The sequence below is a fragment of the Zonotrichia albicollis genome, chromosome 4 (genome assembly GCF_047830755.1).
Source record: "Zonotrichia albicollis isolate bZonAlb1 chromosome 4, bZonAlb1.hap1, whole genome shotgun sequence".
NCBI classification, from domain to species: Eukaryota; Metazoa; Chordata; class Aves; order Passeriformes; family Passerellidae; genus Zonotrichia; species Zonotrichia albicollis.
This window is the reverse complement of record NC_133822.1, coordinates 4,001,351-4,018,622: the sequence shown is the minus strand read 5'-3', so window position 1 is coordinate 4,018,622 and position 17,272 is coordinate 4,001,351. Positions and strand designations below refer to the sequence as shown.

General features: G+C 41.8%; 1 protein-coding gene across 5 annotated transcripts in view; it reads left to right on the top strand.

The window, feature by feature from the left end:
- Window positions 1–17,272, top strand: part of MKLN1 (muskelin 1) — a 107,572-nt gene that overhangs the window by 53,358 nt on the left and 36,942 nt on the right. For all 5 annotated transcript variants that reach the window (XM_074538675.1, XM_074538676.1, XM_074538677.1 and 2 more), the window contains 2 exons: window positions 14,198–14,410; window positions 16,836–17,057. In XM_074538675.1, the coding sequence (XP_074394776.1) occupies window positions 14,198–14,410; window positions 16,836–17,057 (435 nt within the window). The remainder of the gene's footprint in view (window positions 1–14,197; window positions 14,411–16,835; window positions 17,058–17,272) is intronic.

The window sequence follows — 17,272 nt, the reverse complement described above, 5'->3', positions numbered from 1 at the left end:
TGGCACTGGATGGGCTTAAAAGTCCATTCCCACCCAAAGCATTCCATGATTCTGTGATGCATTCAGCAGTGTTCAGGAGGCCTTCTGAAGTATAATTCAGGTTTTTGGTGACTTTCTGAGGTACAGTGAGCTGCCGGCTGCTGTACTTACATCACTAGAAACTAGCAATGGGTTGTGGGTTTTTTTTTTTCTGAAGAGATCTGGATGAAACCTGTTTTAGAAATGAAAAGGTCAATCTCAAATGTTGAGGAGTATATTCAAAAACAAAGACTCCAGATGTTTCTCTAATAGGGACATCAACTGCTCACAAACAATTTGCAAAAAGGAAATGTCTGTTGACATGGAATTTTAAAAAATATTCAGAGTAGATTCCAGTGGAGCTTAATCTTGTTTTGTTGTATTGTGCTAGTTCTGCTTCTGGCTTTTTTATTCTAATTAATCAGTGACAGTGGTTAAATTAGCCACTTAATAATGAAACTTGGATAAGAGTGAAATATGGTGAAAGTTGCATCCTGTCCAGTGTTATTGTAGGGATAATGCAGAGTAATGCTTTGGGATAAGGCTACTGGGAGCTTCTGTTGCAGTGCATTAGGAGAACGTTGTGTGACCTTTTTAGAAATGTTTTTGCTGCTGTTTTTCAACATTTTCCAGTGAGATATCTCTTTGTCACCTGAAGCTGCGTTTGTTTTTTTTAGCAATTAGACACCAAAGCTGATTTTTCATAGAATCATTGAATAGTTCAGTTGGAAAAGCTCTGTAAGATCAACTCCAACTGGTTCTCCCAGCACTGCCAAGGCTACCACTAAACCATGTCCCCAAGTCTCACATCCACATGGTTATTGAGTTCCTCCAGGGATGAGGACTCCATCACTGCCATGGGATGCCTTTCCAGGGATGGAAAACCCTTTCAGTGAAGAAATTTTTCCAAATATCCAAGCTCAGCCTCTCCTGGTGTAACTTGAGGCCGTTCCCTCTGCTCCTGTCCCTGTTCCCTGGGGCACAGCCCAACCCCCCTGGCTGTGCCCTCCTGGCAGGGACTTGTGCAGAGCCACCAGGGCCCCTGAGCCTCCTTTGCTCCAGGCTCAGCCCCTTCCCAGCTCCCTCAGCCCCTCCTGGTTCTCCAGGCCCTTCCCAGCTCCCTCAGCCCCTCCTGGTTCTCCAGGCCCTTCCCAGCTCCCTCAGCCCCTCCTGGTGCTCCAGACCCTTCCCAGCTCTGTTCTCTTTCCTGGATATGCTCCAGCTCCTTATGTCTGTCTTGTGTGTCTAGACAAAATCCTCAGGGCTCTGCTGGAGTAGCCGATCACCTTCAGGTCTGCAGGACCTGCTGCTGAGCACACCATCACTGCTGATGGACAGACAGACAGACAGACCCCACCATTCTTTCACAGTTTGGATCCAGCAGGATTCCTGCTGTGCTCATCAAATCCTCTCCCTCAAGCCTGAATCCTTCCAGGGAGATGCTCCCTGGAGCAGCTCAGGACCTCTCAGCTTCCCCACAGCTTCTGTGTCTGCAGTGTGACAGCCCTGTGAATCAGCTGGCACAAGGCACAGCCAAAATGAGTTTCATTTAAGAGCCTTTAAGAGTTTCTACCCTGAATCAATTGGAATGTTCTGACAAATGCTGTTGTCTTCAGGGTTTTTTAGTGGCTGTAGATCAACAGATCTCTTCAGGATTAGGGAATAAATAGTTTTTAAAAAACAAACCTTGTTATTCCTTGGACGTTTTTACTCTAGGCCAGTGTCAGTTAACAGGGAAATTTCATGAGTTTTGATGTCTATTTTGATGTCTATTTCTAGTTTCCAAGCAGCAGCTTTCTCTTTTGAAGGGTAATTTAGTTAAAATCAGTGCAGGAGGACAATTTTAAATGTAGGAAAGACTTTGTTTAGTGTAAATTGATAGTCAGGGGATTTTGAAATAGGATCAAAATGCTGAGGGGTGTTGATGCCTCTGGAGATCAGATAAATGAGGCTAAAGCAGTGTGATAGTTGGCATATTCTGTGTGTCTCTGGTGTTCCTGTACCTTGTTCTGGTATTTCCTAGAGACAAGAGATGGGGGGATCTCCCTTCAAACAGTGTCACTGCACTGATTGGTACCTTCTGTGCTGCTTCTTGGAAAATGCATTGACTCACCCTCATTCTGGCTTCTTCAGAGGAGAATCCTGCTCACAAATCAGCCCTGTGAAGGATGTGGAAATTGTGTAAATGGGTTAGGTTTACGTGACACTGTGTTTCTCTCAAAAATTGTTGGAGTATTTCCTTACCAAAGGTGGAAGTGAAGGTCTTGTCATGGTTTAACTGCTTGAGAGGATAAATCTTTGCTCACAGTGAAGGAAAGTGCAGGTCAACAAGTGTCTCCTGTTCAGTAGGTTCAAAATGATGTAGAAAATGGGTATATTGTGAGGTGACAGTTTGCTGTGAACAGAAAGTGCCTTTCCAGGATGCTGAAAGTAAAAGCTGACAAGTGTAGAAAGCTCTCCTAATGGTGAGAGCCAGGGGGAATTTCAGCTGCTATTGTATTTCCAGTTAAATTTGCTCCAGTCTCTGCATGCATTTCTTTGCATTTGTTGACATGGATGAATTTACCCAAAGCTTTCAGAGTCATGTTACCACAGAAGCATTTTTGTAGGAGTTTGTGACACCTCTGACTGGATTTTTTTGGATGTGATGCAAAAGTACATGAGCATATCAATGTAAAACTTTTACCCTGTGCTGTTTGAAGTGTAGGAACTGAACTCGTCTCAAATATTGACTTCTTCCCACAGATGGTGATACAGTTTGGAAGACACATCAAGTGACTTGAGGGGCTTTTTGTGGCAAATATTGTGATGTTTACAGACTTGATATCTAATACAGTGAGTGTGCCATGTCCTACTGCTGAGCAGTTGCAGTGGTACAGATGCTCAGTTGTAGGAGATTCCTGGTGCTGCAAAAGCACATAGGGAGAAAGCAGCTGTCCCTGAAAGAAACTTGGATACTGCAGACGTACCTCGGAGCCAACTCCCTAAATAGTGCAAATGCCTACAAAAGTAGGGACAAAGACAGCAGATGCTGGAGTGAACTAAATGAAAAGTATCCTGGGTTGATCCTAAATATCACAGGCTAATGGTTTATTTTCCTCTCTATTTAGTAGCATAATGGTTTAAAATGTTCTAAGCCAGTATTCTTTCACCAGAATGTTTGAGAGAGACTTTCACATATGCCTAACTGACATCCCCAGTGATTTCCACTTAGGCAGCCTAAAGCAAAAAAGCCCTGTTGAGGGAGCAGCACCTCAGCTTTTAAAATAATTTATTTTTAAATAAACATTTTGGGAAAACAAAAAACCCTGTTGAGGGAGTACCACCTCAGCTTTTAAAATACTTTATTAAAAAATAAACTTTTTTGGAAAAGGTTTTCAGCTTTTAAAGCTAACTTATGTGCTTATGCTACCTTGTGTGCCTCAAGAGTTCTGTCTTCTTAATCCTGGTTTATTTGTCTTTTTTTTTTTAAACTTTGACATTTTTTTAAGGAAAAGATCATCCATATTTGAAAACAGCTTCGGGTCTTAAGTTACTCAGTTTCCTCACTAGGTGCCTGTATTTCTTGCTTCCAGCATGAAGAAAAGCCCAGAAAAGCAGCCAAACTTCAGTTATTCCTCCCACCAGGTGTTTGAGTGTGTGGAGGTCCTTTCCTCCACACGCTGCCGTTCGAGTCAGTCTCGTGGAGAAAGGAGCATTAAATAAATGCCTTGTGCCCAATGTTCTGGAGGCTGCACAACTTTGGCAGCCCTGGAGCTTGTGCATGCCAGTCTTCAGGTTATGCTGAATTTCCAAGTGATCATAAAGCTTTCAGTTGCAAAGTAAAACTACTTTTAGTCCTTGAAGTAATGCATCAGGCAGGGTTGATTTGTGGCGTTTATGTTCCGATAAAAATCACCACTTCAGCTGCAGCTTATGATGAGTTTAATGCTCTGATCTCTGGTCTGGAATGGAACTTTATTTTACTTACATGGCTTTATTAGGACATTATTGCATCATCCTAATGCATTTTGCAATTCCCTGTGTATTGTAGATGAGGCAGTGTAGAGTCATTCTTGGGTGGCTGTGGATGCATCCTGAAGGGAAAATGACATTACAGGATTTTCAGGTAAAGATTTAGTGAAGAGGTTGATGTTGGTACGAGGAATTCTGATTTATATCCTTTTGGCTTTTAAAGACACAGAAATATGCACCTGTGAGATGAGCCAGCTGGAATGCCAGGACCCCAGCATTTCACACTGAAGGGATTAAAAGAAAAGAATTTTAAAGAAATAGGAGAATATGTAGAGGTGGAAGGAAAACTTAACTCTTTTGCCGGTGAGTGAAAGTAGCTTCACACACCAATCAACTTTGCCTTGGGAGTAATGTCTTATTTCAGCTACACTGAGAGACTTGTTACATTCATGTTACATTAACTTTGCTCAGTCTGTGCAAATACAGAAATCCCTAAAGAAATATCACTTATCTCAAAGTGCTAACATAGGGGAAGCTGTCTCAAGTAGTATCACAGACAAATCTGTAGCTAAATTGTCTGGATAATTACGTGCTTGAAAATGTAGTAAGTTTTTGTGGACCTTGCTGCTGAGGTATTTCAGCAACTGGGTTTTGGAGGTAATTGGGAATTGAGCTTTCTGGAGTGTCTCAAGAGAACTTATTGGCGCAGTGGCTGGTGCAATGATGTGTTGAATTCAGGTCTATCTGAAAGAGCTTAGTGTGTTTAATAGGAATTAATCCTTGAATTTTCCAGGGCTTGCACGTGATGGAGATGTTACTGATAGTGGGCTGTAGGAAATTAAACAGTCAACTTGCCAACACCTTCAGGTGCAAGCTGCTCATTTGTCACAGCTCAAAACTGTCTTCACTTTCTCAGAAACATCTGAGACCCTGTGGCTGTCAAGGGATTTAGACTTAGAATTTCATGTTTGTTTATCACCAGCATCTCAAGGACAATTAAGTACAAAAAAAACCCCCAAAAATACTTCCAAAAGTGTAGCCTTGCTTGTAACCTTTGTGGCTAAACAGTTTATAAGCAACCAGTTAAATTTTTTCAGCCTTCTAGTCTGCCAGTGGAGCTGTAGCTCAGCCGAGTAGTTTGTGTCTATGGAAAAATCTCTCTTGGCTGGACCTTTGCTGGCCATTGTTACTGGTAATGAGAGGACAGAGTGAACTTGTGATGCATGCAAAAATGACCTCATTCAACATCCTGCAATTGTTAATGGGGTTAGTTAAATTCGGCACACGAGGGCCGCTGTCCTGAGGGCCCATCTCGGAGCTGGTGAAAGCTCTGCTTCTCTGGTGGCTTGTCTGTTACATTTCATCAGCCTTGCTGAAAGCAAAGCTGAGCACTGGATGTGGAACAAACTGACAATTTACTTGGTAAAATTTAAGCAGTTGAAACTTTTTTCACATTTCAGCAGTGTGAGCAGCGCTTTGTTTGCAGGTGAATTGTGCCTTTTGTTAGAAATAGCGCAGAGCTGATGTCCTTTTGCTGCAAGGTCACCATGTGCTGGGGTATTCCTTCAGTACTTCTCTTGTTTGCATTTGTAAGCTGAATCACAAAGGTTGGATGACTTTTACTTTTGACTGTAAACTAAAGCCTGCACAAGACCTTCATAGACATTCCTGCAACCTTCTTCAAATAAATTAAAGAATTACAGAAGAGTTTGGGTTGGAAGGGTGGAAAGATCAACTCATTCCACCCCCTGCCATGCACTGGGACACTTTCCACTATCCCAGGTTGCTCCAAACCCCATCCAGCCTGGCCTTGAGCACTTCCAGGGATCCAAGGGCAGCTACAGCTTCTCTGGGCACCCTGTCCCAGGGCCTCCCACCCTTCTGAGCAGAGAATTTCCTTCTAACAGCTGATCTAAATGTCTTCCCTTTCAGTTTAAAATTGTTACACCTTGTCCTGTCACTATCTGCCTGTGTAAAAAGTCCCCCTTCATCTTTTTTTATAACCCCATTTTAAATACTGAGTGGCCACAAATTATTTCCCACTATTTGCACGCTTGAAGATGTGGGAGCTTTTTCCCCTTCCCACTGGCTTTTAAGATGTTTTTCTGCAGCATAAGATCCATGGTGTTATGAATTGCTGGAAGGCCTTGGTGATACCTTGGTGTGAGAGCAGAGAGCACAGGAGATCCAGGAATGTGGCTCCTGCACTGGCAGTTCCTCTGGCAGTGGCTGCCAGAGCTGTTCCTGCACTGTAGGAGAACTCAGGCAGCACAGCTGTGTAAGCACAGTGTTGGTGCTTTGGAAAGTTCAGCTGTGAGGACACACTTGGTCTTTACAGGTGCCTTGGTCAGGGCACATCAGGAGTCAGAAGATCATGTATTAATTCATTCCTTTATGAAAATACTCTTAATTTAGTTATTTCTACAAGCAGGTGGCAGGGAGGCTAATAAATATTAATTTCATGAGAATAGAGCGTTATCTATTTGTTTTCATAGCACTGAGTCTGTGCTGTGATAAACCTGTGCTGATCCCTGGAGGATGGAGCAAAGACTTGGAGTCAAGTTTGTGTCAGACTGGAAGGGTTGAGCTGTCAAGGGTCATCAAATCCAGCCCACTGCTGCCATAAGGATTGTGTTGTATGATCTCTGAGCCTGATCATTTGACTTATAAGCTCATTGAACCCTTTTTCAAAAATAGAACATCAGGCCATTTATTTTTTAATTCTAATTTAAGCAGGGGAAGTCTCTTTGTAGCAGGCTCAGCTCAAGGCCGTGCAGCATCAACAGTGGGAAATCAGGAGTGTCCTAAATGTGAACATGCTTTTAGGAAGGGGAACAAGAAAGCTTCATCCTGTTGAATTTTAATATTTTCCCACCTTGAAGAGGCGTGCACACAAAACTGTGTGCTGAAAGCTGCCTCTGACTTTAATCTGCTCCATCATGTCTGAGTCAGATGCCCAGAAAGGACTTTGCTGGTAAATCTATCCCGTGGCATCGCTGTGGGAGGGCACCAGTAAGCAGATTAGCCATAGCTCAGATTCTGTGTCAACTGCCTGACCAAGGGTGTCTTCCTGTCCTGGCTGTGCCTGGACTTATTAATAGTTAATTACAACTTTTTAATATCCAAACTTAATATTTATCGTAAGGCATTTACCTCTCTTGTGTGAAAAATTGTGTAAATTCATGGCTTTCCAGTACTGGTCCTGAGGAGTTTTCAGCATGCTGACTCTTAGATAGATTCTGGTCTATTTCTTAGGCTTCACAAAATATTTTTTGGCAGAACATATTTAATTTATATGTCACAGTTTTGTAGAGAAGCTGTGGCTGCCCTGTCCCTGGAAGTGTCCAGGCCCAGGGGCTTGGAGCAACCTGGGGTAGTGGAAGGCAGAGGAGTGGGACTGGATGAGCTTTGAGGTCCCTTCCAACCCAAACCATTTTGTGGCTGATGAACTTGCATGTTCTCAGAAATATTCTTTATAACTGGTAAAGCAGCCTTAAAATTAAGTTGGAATATCTGTTACTTTTATAAATAGTGGCAAGAACTGTGGAATGTTCAAGGTTGGAAGGGACCTTAGAGATCATCTAGTCCCAGACCTCTGCCATGGCCAGGGACGCCTTCCACTAGATCAGGTTGCTCCAAGCCCCATCCAACCTGGCCTTGAACACTTCCAGGGATTATTTGCAGAGTAATTTAAAGAATGGAGTGTACATAGAGTATCCAAAAAATATTTTCTGGAGGTCAACTCCCATCTTATGGTCCTAGAAACATTCAGTGCTGTGCTGCGTGTACCCTGGGTGACATGGAAAGGTTTTTAGTTCTAGTGTTGGAACTGTGTCTGGTCTTGGACATCAAATGATACAGGTGGCACTGATTTCTGCCATCATACAGAGTAGGAAATTGGGATGTGCTGTTTGAGGGAGGGTCTTTCATGCTGCAGAAACCCTTACAGGGGGCTCTGAGCCCCTGCCATGTGCCTGTGCTGGGCTGCTCTGGCCTTGAGCATGGTTGTGGTGCTCCTGTTGTGTGACTGGACATGCAGGACCCTCTCTCTGGTGGTTTGGTGCTCCTGGCACATCATCAGTGATTTTGTGGTTGATAGGAATGATACATCAGTCTGCAGCTCCTGTTTTGTGTTTAGGGACCATACAAATCCTCCATGCTACCATAAAAAAAAGAATAGATGAAATTATTTTCTTAAATTTCTGGCACCTTTAGGTTATAATAAACTTAAAATGCCTTCTGTGAGTTAGCTGTATGGGATGAAAATGTTTTATTTTGTTGTATAGCTGCAGTTGTTTCTCTTGCTGAATTTAGTGCTCATCTAGAGCAAAGCAAATCTTTGCAGTGGCTCAGATTAAACATTTTGGGAGTGCATTAGCTCTAGACTGGCATTGATAAAGCACTGACAAGCTCTAATCTTAAAGCACATGGACTTGAATTAATGCCAGGAATAATATGCATTTCCTTTCATTTTCAAGTTTGTGGAGAACTTTCCCCCCTTTTTTTTTTTTTTTTTTTATTTTGGGGGGGGTGGAGGAGGAAATGAATTATAGTCCGAAACTGGGAAATGAGAGCAATTAATCTCTGCAGTTGTGTGTAGGCAGGAGGGACTATTTGTTGCCTGACAGGCTGCTCTCAGGACTGGAAACAAAGTAGGTTGTTTGTGTCTTTTTATGTCCTCGTCCTAGTTTGCTTTAGGACAAGAGCATTTACCTCATGACGCTTATTTTTGAACTTCATACTGGAGGCAGTGTTCACATTCCACTCAGTCTTTTACAGGACCAGGAACGGAGAATTAGTCAGCTGTTCTTTGTTTTTATTTCCCTGACTCTTGAACAGGATCCAGGCTTGCTCCTGAGGTTTTTCATCTGGATTGGTCTGAATAAAACAGATTTTTCTTGCAACTGAAACCCCTTTATTTGCAAAAGGTTATGATAACCAGAAAAAGCCAAGCTCCCCCAGTTTTTGTTTGGGATGGGCAGTGGAACCGGCTTCCTGCGGTCATATTCTCATTAAAGGAGGTTCATAGGACATTTATTTAAAAACAAACCAAAAAATGAAAGCTATCATGTTTGGGTCTTAATGTAGCATTCCAGGATGCTGTTGCTAAGATGATGCCTGCTGATTCTGGCATTAATAGTGGTTTGAGCAGACCCTACCCTAAGGAGTTGAGTCCCAATCCTTTCTCCCCTGTATAGGAACAAATCAATTATTCTAAGGAGGCGGTGTTGTCTCTCGGTGCTGTTGTGTTGCTTTTTGAAAACGTTTTGTAAGTTAGTCCTTAAGTGGGATAATTGCTTTCAGCATTTGCAAGTTAAATGAAGAAAGCTCTAATTAGATTTTATAAAGTGGCTTAGCATGTTGAGAAGGCTTTTCATAAAGTATACTGTGTATTCACTTGGCATTGCACAATTGAATTTCGTGTAGCACTGACGAAACCTAAAAATCCTATTTGGCCCTGGGTGCTTAAAGGATTGAAAGCCTTTCTTAAGTGCTCCTGGCCATACAGCCTCTCTTCCTTTCCCCACCATCCCACCCTCACCAGGGCATTTATCTGTGCTGTAGAGACCAGAGGAGTTACATCAACACCAACCTGTTTAAAGAAGAGCCTTGGAGCTGGGCATAAAGCTTGGTATTTTGTAGCACTTCCAAACAGGACCCTGCACATGCTGTTTAATCTGTTTTAGCTGTTATTGTGCTGTGCTGATTGTGTGGTGGGGCTGGGTGGCACAGAGCCACTTTGTTCAGGTCACTCCTGGCTCTGTGCAGGCACTTATTGAGTCCCACACAAGCCCAGCAGTGCCTGTGCTTAGCAGTTTTTGGTATTGTTTGGTGTCCTGTAGGTTAGAAATGTGATATGCTAATGCTTTCCTCTTGCCATCACAGCCTTGGCAGCAGCTGAGGCACTGGCCAAAGCAGCCTGACACACTTATTGCCATCTGAATAAGGACTTAGCCCAGTCACAAGCCCCTTTCACGTGTGGTTTTTGCAGTGTGTGTGCCAGGAGCTTTCTGATGAGAATTGGAAGGAGTCCCCAGAGGCAGTGTTTGTTCAGGTCTTTGGGGTGCTGTTGCTGGATGTGGCTTTCAGAGTCTTATGGAAGATGGGCTCTGTTTGGGAAGTGACACCTCTGCTGCCTCAGTCAATCAGGTCGTGAAGCTTCATCTGTAAAAATGTGCATTCCACATGTAACAACTTTAAAGAAATCTGATCTAAAGTAAAGTACTTAATTATAAAATCACAGAATGGTTTGGGTTGGGATGGACCTTAAAGACCCTCTAGTTTCACCCCCTACCATGGGCAAGGACACTTTTCACTAGGCCAGGCTGCTGAGGGCCCCATCCGCTGGCCTTGAACACATGCAGAGATGAGAAGTTTTGCACAGGTTTGTTATGAGTTCAGTCACAGAAACAACTTCTCAAAACTGTGACTTGGTGATGAGGCCTGAATTTGAAGAAGGGCTTAGAGATCTCTAGTAAGATCCACTCAGCCTGGGACATTAATTAATGGATCATGATCTTCCTACATCCTGGCAGGAGGATAAAAGGGCAATGCCCTGTAGCCATGCTTAATCTCTTCACCCTTGGGTTAGAGAGTCATCTCTGTCATGTTCACTTTTTCTCACTCATTGCTTTTAAAGAGTCAGATTCTTTGAACAATTTTGGAATCAACAAACCTTCCTGTTTGGATTTACTGGATTGCTGTGTCCGTGGCAAGCTGTGTCAGTGTTCCTCGTGTGAACAACAGGCTGCTGTTGTAAGCACATGGAGCACACGGCTTTGGATGAACCCTCAGAGCCACCCACGGGCACTTGATTCATCACATGTGCCTTGAAGCCTTTTACTCTTTTGTGGTGTCTTTGTAACTGAACTCTGTGGTTTTTTGAAGTACATACGAGCTGCAAGGGCTGCCATGGTCAAGCTGAACTCAGAAGTGAACACAGATTTGGACCTCTCCCCTTTTCTGCCTTAAATGTCAAGCCAGCATGTATCACTGTTAATGGAGATATTTACTCATTTTGGTAAACAAGCTAAGGAGGAAACTTTGGCAGGTTCCTTGTGACCTTGTGAGTGGTGTGCAGGCAGAACTCCAGTTTTCTTGGAGAACAGGTTTCAAATTGGATAAAGTTTCCTGTATTACAGGAGACAGTTTTTGGTAGAGCTGAAGTTCTTGCATGAACTTGGGGTGATGAAGATTCTCCATCTGTAGAGATGAAATGTTTAACTTAAGAGCTCTTTAAGAAAGCAGATTTTTACTGTGTGAGATGTGGCTAGGATGTATTTAAAGGAAAAAAGGTATTTTCCCTAAATTCTTTCCTCATTTTAAAACAGTCCTAGGAAAGCTGCATGTTGCATATTTAGTGTAACAGCTGTGGTTTTGGTGCCATTGCCTTGAAATGGGTATTGAGTTGTGATGTGTCTCAGCCTTGTGTCTCTGCTCAGACAAATTTTGGTTGATGGTTTAGCTTTTCATGGCAAGGCAGATCTGGAAATTGCTAAATTGGAGATTTACTCCTGAAAGTGCCAAAGACATTATTTGAACAAGTTTGAGAGGATTTAATTTAGTCCACATAGAGGTGGGCTAAATTAAATCCTCTCATAGAGGTGAGAGATATTTTGTATTTTCTAGGAACAAAAATAATTGTGTTGTTGCTTTCTATGTAATCTTCCTCCATGACCAAAGGCAATCAGTGAGTTTTTTGCTGCATTTCAGGATTTTATGCTAATATTTCACTGCTATCAGTACTTTTATATTCAGAAAATAAAATTATCCTAATTACCATGAAGTAACTAATCCTCAAAGCTGTAATCATTGCCGACATAATGCTTCATATTTACAAAATATGAACAATTGAGTTCACCTCTTCACATGGTCTTTTGAGTTTCTGTAAACAGTTTCCTGGAACCATTTCTTAATCAAGAAATTGAATTCTGTAACATGAATAGTAAAGGCTTTTGGCAACAAAGATGTAATGCTTCCTTTCTTGTTTTATTTAATTTGGTGATGTACGTTCCATTAGTGTACTTTAAATTTCAATAGAATTTAACTGAAAGGGTACAGTTATCAAGATTTTTTTATAAGACATTCCACATAAGCTAGTAGACAGAGCAACTCTTGTGCTGATTATTTGGTGTGTTATGGCTACTCTTCTTTAACTATAAGTCTTCAATAATCATTTTAAAGATTTGCTATATCTTTGCCTACTTGCCTAATCTTTACTTTTCAATAGTTTTAAATAGATTTTTTGGTATAGAATCCCAGAGTGGTTTGGGTTGGAAGGGACCTTAAAGATCATCCCATTCCAATGCCCTGCCATGGGTTGGGACACCTTCCACTGTCCCAGGGTGCTCCAAGCCCTGTCCAACCTGGCCTTGGACACTTCAGGGATCCAGGAGCAGCCACAGCTGCTCTGGGCTCCCTGTGCCAGGGCCTCACCACCCTCAGAAGGAATAAATTTTTCCCCATATCTAATTTAAACCTGCCTTTTGTCAGTGGGAAGCCATTCTTTGTGTCTTACACCCAACTGTGTCAAAATAAACTATAGAATTTATCTATATTAATGATATGGTGTTTTTAATCTGATATTTTGCACATAAGGGTTTGCAAGCGTTGATTTCTAATGTTTTGGTGTACCAGAACATCACTGTCATGCTTCAAGAAGAAGCATAGGAAGGCCCTTAAAGAGAGATTTGGGATGCAGAAAGGAAACTGCCCAGGCCTGCATAATCATCATCATAATGTCATTAAATAAATTACTCCATGATTTAACTTGAGCACTCCTGGATGGATTAAGCCCATAATAATTTGACATGGGGCACTCTGTGTGTTTCTCTTGAAGATCATAACTCAGGGCACTTTTGCTTACCGTGGGAAACTTTCTTTCAGCTGGAGCCTGGGAGGGCCCTATCTGTTTGTGAAGGACAGGGAGTGCTTTTGTTACCTTCCCAGAGCCATTACGGGATATGATTGCTTGGGGGAGTGTCTGCTTATGATCTGTTAGAAAACAGCCTATTAATAAAACAGAGCCTCTTGTAATAGAGCCCTTCTTAATCTTCTTCCTGTGTAGTTATTTATAGGCTGTGACATCTTAATTTGCCTCTCATGTGCATCGACTTCTGTTATTTTAAAAGATCAAGTAGTTTTCACACGCCTCTGAGGATCACTTCTGGGAGAAACTGTCTGTTTTCTAAGGAATCTGACAAAAAAGGTTCAAATCAGAAGTTTGTTGTGACAAATGCATTAAGGTTTTTTGCTGGCGTCTTTCTAAAGGACAGAAGTTATGGGATATACTCTTGTAATTAGTATGTATTTGATTACAAGCAGATTTTTTTGAATTCCCCAAGGATTTCTAGCTGGTACTAATACTTCATTTCCCTTAGTAACCTACCTGGAGCAATATTAAATCCATTATTCTCTTCATTTTGGGGTGAAACTGTTTTCTAAGGAATCTGACAAAAAAGGTTCAAATCATAAGTTTGTTGTGACAAATGCATTAAGGTTTTTTGCTGGTGTATTTCTAAAAAGACAGAAGTTATGGGATGTGCTCTTGTAGTTAGTATATATTAATAATGTATTTGATTACAGATTTTCTTGAATTGCCCAAGGATTTCTAGGTGCTGCTAAGACTTATTTCCCCTTAGTGACCTACCTGAAGCAATATGAAATCCATTATTCTCTTCATTTTTGGGGTGAAACTGTCTGTTATCTAATGAATCTGACAAAACAGGTTCAAATCATATTTGTTGTGACAAATGCATTAAGGGTTTTGCTGGTGTCTTTCTAAAGTTATAGGATGTGCTCTTGTAGTTAGTATGTATTAATCATGTATTTGATTACAAGCAGATTTTCTTGAATTCCCCAAGGATTTCTAGGTGCTGCTAAGACTTATTTTCCTTTAGCAATCTACCTGGAGCAATATTAAATCCATTACTCTCTTTATTTTTGTGGTGAAACTGTTTTCTAATGAATCTGACAGAAAGGTTTCAAATCGTAACTTTGTTGTGACAAATGCATTTAGATTTTTTGCTGGTGTCTTTCTAAAGGACAGAAGTTATAGGATGTGCTCTTGTAGTTAGTATATATTAATCATGTATTTGATTACAGATTTTCCTGAATTCCCCAAGGATTTCTAGCTGCTGCTAATACTTATTTCCCCTTAGTGACCTACCTGGAGCAATATCAAATCCATAATTCTCTACATTTTTCTGGTCCTTTGCTTTCTCAGAGCGGTCCCAGTGCCAGATCCTGTCACAAGATGTGCATTGACATCCAGAGAAGGCAGATCTACACCCTGGGGAGGTACCTGGATTCCTCTGTGAGGAACAGCAAGTCCCTGAAGAGCGACTTCTACCGCTACGACATCGACACCAACACCTGGATGCTGCTGAGCGAGGACACGGCAGCAGATGGAGGCCCCAAGCTGGTGTTTGATCATCAGGTCAGCCACACTCATTTCATTCACCACATTGCTCTTCACAGATAAAAACAAGGCACAATTCGTCCCCAGAATATTTCTGGGTTTCACATTCTCTGAACGTCACAGAAAGGAAAAACAATTCTTATCATTTGCTGTGTTTGTGTAAAATGAGAATGCAATATGGAGATTATTTACCCAGAGTGATGGTGCTTTGTTTCCTTGGCCTGTCAGGGCCAAGTGTGTAGCCCCACATTTCTCTTCACAGAGAAAAGCAAGGCACAGTTCTTCCCAAAATTTTTCTTATCTTATTTGCTGTGCCTGTGTTTGTGCAAAAGTAGGATGCAATATGGAGATGGTTTACCCACAGTGATGGTGTTTTGTTTCCTTTGCCTGTCAGGGCCAGGGGTGTGTGTGTGTTGGGACTGTCACTGACAGTCATGAGATTCTGTGCAGTGTTGAGTGCTTGGCAGAGTCAGTTTAGATGTAATGTAATACAATTCAGTATAATATAGACTAATATAGTATAATAAAGTAATTAATTATCCTTCTGATAAGATGGAATCCTTCTCATAATTTCTCCCTGCCACAGGGCTCGTCCTGTTTCAATACACTCATCCTCCTGCTGCAGGTTCTCAGTGTTTAAAAGTCAGTTTTGATTGTAGTCTCTGATTTTGAGGTGCTGTAGCAGGTAACAGAGCAGGGATGAAGAGAGTGTGATCTGCACTCAATTAAATCCTAATAGCAATGCTGCTCAATGCCACTGGCTGCTGGTGTTCTAATCAAACCGAGTCAGAAGAATCATAAAAACCTTTGCAAACAAATGCATTTTATTAAGACATGTTTTATTAAAGCCCAAAGTATAGTTCATCTGGTTTTAATCAGTCTCCTTGAGCTGGGTTTGCAGATATGCCTTGCCTGGAGGGCCTTGGGGAGGAACTTTAAAGCTGTGTATGGTACCTTTGGAAGAATACTCCAAGCAAGCTGCTGGACTGAGGCCTGCACAGGAGCAGGATCCTTTCTAAATTGGTTACCTTTAAAAATGGTAGAATATGCTTTCTTTGTAGAGCTTAAAACACCTTAGAGGAATGACTACTAATCCTTTAAAAAGTCACATCTGTCCACATGTTCAAATTGAAAACTTCTTTACTTATGTCGTGTTCAGTGGCTTTTGTATACTTGAAAAAGGTATTTTGTTCTCAATTGATTTTTTTTTTATTTTTTTTTTATGAAGCATTGCCAAGAAACAGCACATCGGGACTCATTTTTAAAGCAGCCCAAGATCAGCTTTTATTGGTACTGGCTGTTTTGTAACCAAAGCTGTTGTTTGCCAGCACAATGTGCCTTTCTGCTGACACCGAAAATTAAAGATACGCCATGTCTGCAGAACAAAAGCCAATCAGTCTTTCTGTTCTATTAATAACCAGTGCCATTCTCCCAGGTGTTGGGGAGGAGGCACAAGGAAATTGTCAGCTGGCAGAGCTACTCTGGGTACCTTGCTTGCCTCTTGAAGTGATTCCTTTTTTCCTGTTCTGTCTCTCAGGGATGAAGGGCCTCACTGACTTTGTCAGTCTGCAGCTCTCCCTCAGCACCTACTGCAATGGCAATTTTTATTTAACCTTCAGAAATGTGCTGCACTAGAAGTGTTTTGTGTAGGCTTTGCTGAGTAGCATCTCTATCTTACTGTAATCTTGTCTGTTGGTTTGTTTGGGGTTTTTTTTTTTCCCTCTGGTATTTTGTAACCCTCTGCTTTGCACTTTGTCTGAAAACATCACCTGGAGTCAGGGGGTTTGGTTAATTTGTGCTGCAGTGCTTCTCATGGGTGCCATAACCTCAGTTTAGGTTTGGAGATTAAACAGGTTTGTGCTGCACTCCCATGAGGAATCTTTGGCTGGGTTAAGCCCCCACTTTGTGTTCCAGTAATGGGGTAACAGTAAATGTGGTGGAATCTCAGTAACAAATCACAGACTGAGTTTTGCATCAGTTGATTGGTGGGCAGTGAATTAGCAGTGATTTTGAATTTCTCCCTTGCACAACCATTGCCAAAGGTGATACTCTGTTAACTCTGGCTATAAGGACGTAGCTTGAAAGATCCCCATGGATCTTTTCTGTGGAATCTATGGAAAAGAACCCTGTGAATCCTTGTGAAAGACTCTCAACTTCTTTTCCCTGAAATCAGCAGGTTTTTTGGGTGATGAAGGATACATTTAGTCTTTTCTTTTGCATATTAAATGGCATGTAGAAATTAGACTTGTGTTTTAAATTTCTTTTATGAGATTAATACCTGACAACCATGAAGATGTGTGTCCTTTTCTGTTTGTTGGAGACTCAGATGTACAGAGCATTGTCTTAGCTTAGTAGGCATTGCTTGCAGGAGAGGAGTGTTTAATATTAGATCTCAAAGTGTTCAGGTCTTACCTGCTGAAAACTGCTTCCCTGCTTCTTGCAGATGTGCATGGATTCTGAAAAACACATGATCTACACCTTTGGGGGCCGAATCCTGACCTGCAATGGCAGTGTGGACGACAGCAGAGCCAGTGAGCCCCAGTTCAGTGGCTTGTTTGCTTTTGACTGCCAGTGCCAGACGTGGAAACTTCTGAGGGAGGATTCCTGCAACGCCGGACCCGAGGATATCCAGTCCCGGATAGGACACTGCATGTTGTTCCATTCTGTAAGTATCCACACCCTGCTTTGATTTATCATGTCTGACTTTAAGGAGAACATCTGGTTTTGGTTTTTCTTGCAAATTTTAAGCTCTTTAATCTCCTGAGTGATGTGTTGTCTCAGTTAATTCGATGCTTGCTGGCATTCTGATGCTGCTTTGGTAAGTGCAGGAGATGCTGATTCAAGTTTCGGAGCTTTCGTGACTCCAGCTGAATAAAATTT